This window comes from Coregonus clupeaformis, chromosome 13 (genome assembly GCF_020615455.1).
Source record: "Coregonus clupeaformis isolate EN_2021a chromosome 13, ASM2061545v1, whole genome shotgun sequence".
Classification (NCBI taxonomy): Eukaryota; Metazoa; Chordata; class Actinopteri; order Salmoniformes; family Salmonidae; genus Coregonus; species Coregonus clupeaformis.
In genome coordinates this window covers 44,503,088-44,512,240 of record NC_059204.1, presented here as the reverse complement: position 1 = coordinate 44,512,240, position 9,153 = coordinate 44,503,088, and the positions used below count along the sequence as shown (strand labels likewise).

At 43.7% G+C, this 9,153-nt stretch overlaps 1 protein-coding gene across 6 annotated transcripts; it reads left to right on the top strand.

The window, feature by feature from the left end:
• Nucleotides 1–792: 792 nt before the first annotated feature.
• Nucleotides 793–7,023, top strand: LOC121579569 (palmitoyltransferase ZDHHC23-A). Of its 6 annotated transcripts, none has more exons than XM_041894282.2 (5): nucleotides 793–1,403; nucleotides 3,726–3,874; nucleotides 3,994–4,665; nucleotides 5,184–5,351; nucleotides 5,851–7,023. In XM_041894282.2, exons 2-5 carry the CDS (start codon nucleotides 3,756–3,758, stop codon nucleotides 6,122–6,124), a joined length of 1,233 nt encoding a protein of 410 aa, XP_041750216.1. In that variant the 5' UTR covers nucleotides 793–1,403; nucleotides 3,726–3,755; the 3' UTR covers nucleotides 6,125–7,023. The 6 variants fall into 6 exon arrangements, with proteins under 6 accessions (XP_041750216.1, XP_041750215.1, XP_041750213.1 ...); XM_041894281.2 differs by having other exon boundaries at nucleotides 3,713–3,874; XM_041894279.2 differs by lacking the exon at nucleotides 793–1,403 and having other exon boundaries at nucleotides 3,035–3,874.
• The last annotated feature ends 2,130 nt before the right edge of the window (nucleotides 7,024–9,153 follow it).

The window sequence follows — 9,153 nt, the reverse complement described above, 5'->3', positions numbered from 1 at the left end:
GTGCTCAGTCCTCTTTTTTTTCCTGTAGTCCACAATCATCTCCTTTGTCTTGGTCACGTTGAGGGAGAGGTTGTTGTCCTGGCACCACACGGCCAGATCTCTGACCTCCTCCCTATAGGCTGTCTCATCGTTGTCGGTGATCAGGCCTACCACTGTTGTGTCGTCGGCAAACTTAATGATGGTGTTGGAGTCGTGCCTGGCCATGCAGATGGTGGTTGATCGGGGTGGATGGGTGGGTGTATAACGCGAATGTTTAGCAACCCAAAGGTTATGATTTGAATCTCATCAAGGACAACTTTAGCATTTTAGCTAATTAGCAACATTTCAACTACTTAGCATGTTAGCTAACCCTTCACCTAACCCTAACCTTAACCCTTTAAGATAACCCTTCCCCTAACCCTAACCTTAACCCTTTAACTTAACTCCTCAACTTAACCCTAATCTTAACCCTAACTTTAGCCAGCTAGCTAACGTTAGCCACCTAACCGCCTAGCTAGAATTCGTAACATATTATATGTTTTGCAAATTCGTAACATTATACATTTAGAAAACTCGTAACATATTGTACGTTTAGCATTTTAAAAAAAACATATAATACGAATTGTAATTCGTAACATATCATACGAAATGAGTGATGGACATCCACAAATTAATACATACCATATAAAACATAAGTTTCATACTAAATGAAGCGTCTCGGATTTACATACAGAATAATACGAAATTCTCTGAGACCAGGTTGTGATAATTGATCGATAAGCAAGCTATTCAACGTCTCAGGTGCAGAACATTGACTTTGACAGGACGATCAGCCTCAGCCATGTGCAGCACTAAGTGAAGCTAGGGGTATGTGGTGAGAAACAAGTACATTTTGTTAATGACCAACATAGCGTTTAGCCTTCTGTTACATCAGAACATTTAAAAGATCGATTCAAATTATGTTGCCCCTTCAGTGGTGACACTGTCCTCCTGAGAATCCGCGAAATGCATACAACCTCCAAACGCTGCCACACGCTGTCGCTGGCTGCCACTGCAAGGCATGCCAATTTCCTCTTCAATGACCGACGTTGCTTTCCCAACGAAATGAAGAGGAATAGAAGATAATCAAGCTCTTCACCCAAAACTGCTGGATTACAGGCTATTAAAGGATAAAACGTTTTTGACTGAAAGGGATATCACACATGCCAACGCTTGCCGGGTACCCTGGTACCTGGAATTTGCTGCCACGTAATTAGTTCGGACCGAAGTTTATTCTAGTGTGATGATACGGATCTCCTGTTTGACAGGGAAAGTATGAAATATATTACATGAAAAACATACATGACATAAGAAATCGTATAACAAGGGTCTTTAGCCTAGTCTTCGAGGGAAAGGTGCTTTCTGCCGAAAAACCTACAGTACAGGTAAATGTAGACTATGCTAATTTTTTTCTTCTCAAAAGGTAAGTTAGATGCACACCATTTTCAACCTGGTCTCAGAGCAAAACATATTATGTTTTACTAAAATCCGTGTCACTCAATGTAGTATGATATTGTAGCGACCCTGGATTATAAGCGCAGATATCGACTGTGCCACATGAGCATGCTTTTGTGGCACAGTCGATGGCACGCTGGGTTTCGGGCCAGAAGGTTGAGTGTTCAAGCCGCACTCCCTGCCTGTTTCATTACAATATGTTACTTTACGTTAGGTTACATTACATTGGCCTACCAATGTAATAGTGGTCATACAATATAATACGAATTGTAGGACGTATATTATCCTACATCTTGATCATTTAGTATGATATATTATGTTCCACTGCTTTAGTATGATATGCTATGTTCAACTGATTTAGTATGATATATTACATTTCACTGCTTTAGTATGATATATTACATTCGACTGCTTTAGTATGATATATTACGTTTGACTGCTTTAGTATGATATGCTACATTAGGTTAGGGGTTAAGGTTAGGGTTAAGGTTAGGGTTAGGAGTTATCTTAATGGGTTAGGGTTAGCTACCATGCTAAGTAGTTGCAAAGTAGCTAAAAAGTAGTAAGTAGTTGCAAAACGTATGATATGTTACGAATTCTAGCTAGGTGGTTAGGTGGCTAACATTAGCTTGCTGGCTTAAGTTAACTAGGCTAGGGGTTAGGGATTAGGGTTAAGGTTAGGGTTATGTTTAGGAGTCAGGTTAAAGGGTTAAGGTTATCTGTTTATTTGTAGGCAGTATCACATTCCTTTAGAATATTGCATTGAAACATTGATTTGTCATATTTTGTTGATAAAAAATATATTCATTTTTGTTCAGCTTTCCCTTTAGAATGTGACTATAGTCTACAGTTATTTTAAGTAAAAAAATGAGATATTGTAGGTAGTCAATATTTAGACTGTTGAAGAGCTGGGCTATATTTGAAGTAGTATGTCAGATGACAAAGCCAACATTGGCAGTCACTCCAACAATGCAAATTCCATCTCACCATATGATAGGCGTGCTTGGGGACCCAGGTTTAGTTGGCCCAGATATGTCTTCCCTAGGTACATGGTGGCCTTATTTCTAAAAGCCACATTTATATTAGAGGAAAGTAATTGCATTGTAAAACTTGTTAAAATCAAAAGCAATTTTAATTGATTCCATTTACGACCTAAAATATACATTTATTAAACCTCTTGTCACTTTCTTTTTTTGTTTGTTGGTATTTTACCCCCTTTTTCGTGGTATCCAATTGGTAGTTACAGTCTTGTCCCACCGCTGCAACTCCCGTACGGACACAGGAGAGGCGAAGGTCGAGAGCCATGCGTCCTCCGAAACACAACCCAACCGAGCCGCACTGCCTCTTGACACAGTGCCCGCTTAACCTGGAAGCCAGCCGCACCAATGTGTCGGAGGAAACACAGTACACCTGGCGACCAAGTCAGCGTACATTGCGCCCGGCCCGCCACAGGAGTCGCTAGTGCGCGATGGGACAAGAACATCCCTGCCGCCCAAACCCTCCCCTATCCTGGACGACGCTGGGCCAATTGTGCGCGGCCCATGGGTCTCCCGGTCGCGACAGAGCCTCGACTCTCTAGTGGCACAGCTAGCACTGCAATGCAGTGCCTTAGACCACTGCGCCTCTCGGGAGGCCCAAACCTCTTGTCACTTTCATGAGGCAGATGTTGGTCTACTAGGCCTATCCCTAGTTGGTAAGGCTAGTAAAATGTTTGTGTGTGTGTGTGTACACCCGTACTGTCAATGTGAGTGTGTTAATGCAAGTAATGAAGACCTTTCAGATAGCTTAACCTTAATGTCTTCATTATGATGAAGAACTGTCTGTGGGACGCCAATACAACTCCATTAAGAAGACTGTCTAAGAGAGTACTCAAGTCAAATGTGATTTTCAAGGTTTTTCTCTCCCTGCTGGTTAACTGATTGATTATTGGCACCAGACATACCCTTCATCTGGTGTGCCAGTCAGTCCTGCACACCTTGAGGGCCGGATTTGAGAAAGGGATCCCCCAACCGCACAAACTACTAGAGCAACAAGCTAGCTTTACATAAAGCAGGCAACTGTTGCAAGCCTAAGATGTTGTATAACCTTAACCTCAGTGGTGGAATAAGATTTCCAACACAGTCCATATTACTGAACCACTTCACTGAATGAAGACTACTCTCCACACACCCTTACCACACCCAAAGAACAGCTATTAATAGTTATCATGTGGTTTGACTATGTCTCTTTACTGTTGAAGTTATTTTGTACAGGACCTTCAAGTGGATCCGTGAACAGTCAGAATGAAATGGGAGAAGTTAAAGCCTCCAGAGCCAGATGATCCCATGTGCTGTTGTGAGTGTGATGTAGACCAACATGGATGCTGCTGTGACTGTGAGGATCTGGATGAAGCTTGCAACAGGTGAGGGGGTGGAATGAGGAGGAGGATCATTGCAGGACTCAACAGTCCAAGTTCAGGTCTAACCCCCTACCCTCTCTGTGTTTCCCTCTCTGTCATCCCTAACCTCATGTCTTTTCCAGGTGGCTAAAGGGAGAGCCTCAGAAACCTGACTGTGTGTTGCCTGTGTTTGGCGCAGTGATGGACCGGCTGAGGGTGAGACTGTTATCAGGGGACAGGCGGGTGGAGCTCTCCATGATCCCAGCTCTAGTGCTGCTTCCTCTGCTGCTGCGGCTGGCAGCCCTGCACTTCCTGTTGGGCTTAGTCATTATGACAGCCCTGCCTGGCCTGGTGCTGTGGTACTACTACGCCACACACCGGAATAAGGGCCGCACCCTCTTCTTCCTCAGCCTGGCGCTCTTCTCCCTAGCCTACATGTACTTCCTCTTTGTCACAGAGATCCTACCTCGTGGGGATGTAAGTCACCTGCAGCTTGTGACCGTGACAACGGGTGTGGTTCTCACACTTATCTCCCTTGTGCGCACCAAGAGGGGGCCAGGCTTCGTGCAGCCTTCCCTGGCTGACACACACAGCACCAATCAAAACCAACTGCCTGACAAACACTCTGCCTCTCAGAATGGAGTGGACCAGTCGATAGTGCCAGCACCCCCAGCCAAACCAGTGGAACAGCAGACACAGTCCCTGACAGCAAAGGGGGGCAATTGTCCTCTGTGCAGAGTGGTGCGTCCCCCGCGGGCGGGACATTGCCGGATCTGTGGAGGCTGTGTCCAGCGCCTGGACCACCACTGTATCTGGTGGGTTTCATTAAACGTCTTTGTCAGTTGTGGAGGAATTGAGTATTATTATGCCATTATTTGTGCAACGACAGGACGACTTATACAAAAAATACCTTTCTGCAACACAAAGATGACTACATCCTTATCATATCTGCCTACATTCCCCTACTATACAAACACACAATATCTTAATCTCTAAGACCCTCACACTTACAGTATATCCACTCAACAATACTCTTCCACACGATCATGATCTCATTAAGTGTCACATTGTCAGGCCAAGAAGACCAGGCTGTAGAGACATGTGCAGGGCCCACAGGGGTTCACCCTTCAGCAGGGTGAGGCGACCTCAAACCAGGACAATCTGTTACTTATGGCATTTACACAACCAGACACAGAGTATGTACTCATTATCTCACATTCAAACTAATTGTGCTCTCACATGCAACCACAGCAGAAGTTGGTTATTTGAACTGAGGGTGTATTGTCTGTGTGTGTGTTATGTGTGTGTGTCGTGTCTGTCACTGCGGAGGCAGGATAAACAGCTGTGTCGGCAAGGCCAATCATCGCAACTTCCTGCTGACCCTGCTCCTCTTCCTGTTGACCTCTCTGTATGGGATCAGTCTGGTGCTGCGGAGCGTGTGTCCCCGACAGAACCTGCTCACTGCGCTACTCTACTGCCCTGGCGTCTACAATCAGTACAGGTACACTATGGTACCTGGTATTTGCTTAAAAATTGCACACACAAACAAATGAGTTACAAAATGAGAATTCATGATTTATTTGGGATTCATTGAAACAAGCACCACTTTATTGCCTACTATTAGGCACCAGGTACCCATTGGGCAAAAACTGGTTGAATCAATGTTGTTTTCACGGCATTTCAACCGAAAAAGATCTATGTGTAAACTGATTGGATTTTCAAAAAGTCATCAATGTAAGGGCATTTCTTCTTTTCTTTTACCCAACTTTTAACCTAAATGACATGGTGACATTATTTGTTGATTTCACATTGAATTCACGTCAGTTGACAACTCAACCAAATATAAATCAAAACTAGACGTTGAACTGACTTTTGTGGCTAGTTACCAACTGTTTTGAGTTACTTGAAATAAGTACTAAAATATTTAGTTGAACTAAAATCAACTGAAAAATAAAGTGTTATGTTGTTTTCAAAGTGTAACTATGCAGATGTCTTTCCAGCTCAGCCCTGTGCTTCACCTGTGCCTGGTACAGCAGTATTGTCACAGGAGGCCTGCTGCACCTGCTGGTGCTGCAAATTATCAATATCAGCTACAATGTGACAGAGCGGGAGGCACAACTTGCTCTGCGGAAGAAAAATGACCAGAGTCATCTGCGTGGCCTCGTTGTAGATACAGGGGTCTACTCACGTGGCTTCTGGCAGAACTGGGCTGAATTCCTGACCATGGGAGAGCCTGCAGATAGACATGCCTCCGCCCTCACTGACTTGGTTTAGCCTTGGCTTAACACCATGCCACTATGCCCAACCAGTTCAACACTGCTGGGTTTCAACTGGAAACGCCTTTCCTCAACCATGCTGGTGAACTCTCAACTGCCCTTTGGGCACGCAAACATATTGCAACTCAGAGATGTTCGTTTTAAATTGTTAAATATACCTCTATATTCCAAACACAGGTAGAGAAAATAACCATGTTCCTCTAGGTTGTCATGGATATGACACTCTTAGTATTAGTTATGACATGGTGTAAATATAAAGGGCTGCTCTTGGTATTTATTGAGGTTTTAACCTCTGACAAATATCTGTTTGATTTTGCTGGCTATCATTTTCCAAAATGATGTGAAGATTCTTAACTATGGCAGACTAAATAGCAATAGATGAATGGACATGCATGACTTAGAGAACATGTTTATGAAACTGTAAACTACGTATTGACATTTAGAGTGCGCCTGACCATAAGGTCACACAGGCGAAGATTACTTCAAAGGGAAGAAAGCTGTGCATGTTTTGACAGACATGACACACATACTCTCACCCACACCCACATACTCTTTGTAGTTAAATTGCTATTATTACGTTTGAATGTACAGTACATTACTTATATTTCAACTATCCTTTTCACTGTATAAGACACATTTTCCTTTGTATCTTGTTTGTTTATCATGCCAATAAATCAAATCCAACTGATAAGAGTGAGAGACAATGCTGGTTAGGGGGGCCATAAAAACCTTTATGCAAGTAGACCAGGGTTTCTGTGTTTACAGGAAGTGTCTAGAGAGCTCAGGGGGCCTCATCTGTATCATAACCGCAACAAACCTACAGAATGAGGGCAAACTTGGTTACTGTTGAAGATATGCACATGCTCTGTCCCTCTCATAAACTCACTCAAAATCTTATTTCCTGGGGTACCTTCTGTGGTTCTTGTTGGTTTTAAATCCTCCCCTTCTTAATCTTCGGCGTTTAATCTGTAATTTCCTATCAGTGCATATTGTTCAGAGATGTTCTCAATCCACCCCAACATTGATGTATTTCAGATCATGAGTGTCATTACTAACAAGTTTCTGCTTGTCCACTGCTGGTCCACAGCACCACTGGTCGTCCTACTCCTCTGCCCTGGTAAGAGACCCACATTCCAACTGGAGAGACTCAGTGTTGATAAATGTGTTATTAGACGTTATGTTATAAGAGGGTACACTGTATATTCTGTTTCTATATTGAATGAATATGCTTAAGTTTGTGAGCTAATTAGTATATTGGCTATAATTCTATAAAGAATAGGAGAGGACATAGAAATTAATAACGAATAACAAACTAAAGACTGAGGAAATCCGGTACTGATTATCAACAGGGTCACTGTGTAGTACAAACAGCAGTATGTACAGCAATTAGGAACAAACTATTGTCAAACAGAGCTGAAATAACAGGAACATTTTCAATATTCCACTTGAACAAAAAAATGATATAAAATCTTTCATGAGGATAGAGTTAGAAACGTGTCGATGTCTAAATGTTGGTGTAAGATCATCCAAAAAGATTGTCATAACCTACAGCGGTCATTTAAACTCCACACATCCATCCCCTCAAGGTTATTTTGCAGACCGGGTGAGAACTTCTGGTAACATCACAGCAAAGATTGGTTATGCTGTGACACTGTCCTGTGAGCTGTCTGGAGAAGGGGGGGTGTCCCAGATTGAGTGGAGGATTGGCGGGTGCAATGGCCGTAGGATTCTGGTTTCTAACACAAACTACCCAGTTGTCGTGGAGAAGGATTATATCGACCGTGTCTCTGCTGTGACGATGCATGGATACACGTTAATAGAGATTCAGAAGGATGATGCTGGGCCGTACTGCTGTTCTCTCACAACTTTCCCGCATGGGACTCTGGAGGGGCACCTTTATTTGGACACACAAACAGGTACTGCCCACTTTCAGTGGTCCTCTGTAGCTCAGCTGGTAGAGCACGGCGCTTGTAACGCCAAGGTAGTGGGTTCGATCCCCGGGACCACCCATACACAAAAAAATAAAATAAATGTATGCACGCATGACTGTAAGTCGCTTTGGATAAAAGCTTCTGCTAAATGGCATATTACTATTATTTCACCAAGCTCCAAACCAGGCTAGCATGCACTACACACCCTTTTCTGCTACGCCAAGTTGTTCTGACATAGAAGCATAGGAACTCTCACGCTAACCTACACTCTTAGAAAAAAAAGGTGCTATCTAGAACCTAAAAGGGTTCTTTGTCTGTCCCCATAGGAGAACCCTTTGAAGAAGATAGAGTTCTACATGGAACCCAAAATTGTTCTACCTGGAACCAAAAAGGGTTCTCCTATGGGGACAGCCGAAGAACCCTTTTTTCTAAGAGTGTACACCTCAGCTATTGTAATACACATTTCTAATGAGCTCCCTCTGTTTTGTCAGCCAGTGAACCTCCTCTCATAATGATTGTGTCCATTGCGAGTGTGATTCTGGGAGTGCTGGTGCTGGTGCTGGGAGGGACCATAACGGCACTGGTGCTCTGTAAGGTGAGACCCACAAATCTTACCATAACAGCTCACTCACTTCATAGCTATATTTGGGCCTGGTTCTGAGGTCTAGAGATGAAATTCTCTAATGCCCTCAGGTGGCTATAATCGGGACTGCAGTGTAGCATGGTGGCTGCAATTGATGCATCTTGTGATGCCAAGCTGCTATGCAACCCCATTTCCCTCCAAGTGTTTAATGGCACATTTCTATATTCACAGTGGTGTAGAAGACCAGTGCAGGACCCTGTGCACGTGGCAGTTCATCAACGGGGGCTTCAACAAAACAACCCCTCCACCCTCCAGAACAGCCAGGCCCAAGCTCCCCCACCACCGAGGAGTAACTGAGAGGAGGACGGGGACATGGATTACTTCTCGGTCACAGTGCTTCACCTCCCCCGAATTCTGCCTAGTGCCTCCTCTGCCTAGGGGAAGAGATAGAGAATACTGCACTCTCATACACACTGAATAAAAGACAAACAAACAGACATGCATTCATAAAAG

Excerpts from the sequence above, each read along its gene's own strand:
- LOC121579569 (XM_041894282.2), top strand. The coding sequence starts at position 3,756 with ATGAAATGGGAGAAGTTAAAGCCTCCAGAGCCAGATGATCCCATGTGC. Across the intron at positions 3,875-3,993 it reads CTGGATGAAGCTTGCAACAG|GTGGCTAAAGGGAGAGCCTC; the intron begins GTGAGGGGGTGG and ends TGTCTTTTCCAG. Across the intron at positions 5,352-5,850 it reads GGCGTCTACAATCAGTACAG|CTCAGCCCTGTGCTTCACCT; the intron begins GTACACTATGGT and ends ATGTCTTTCCAG.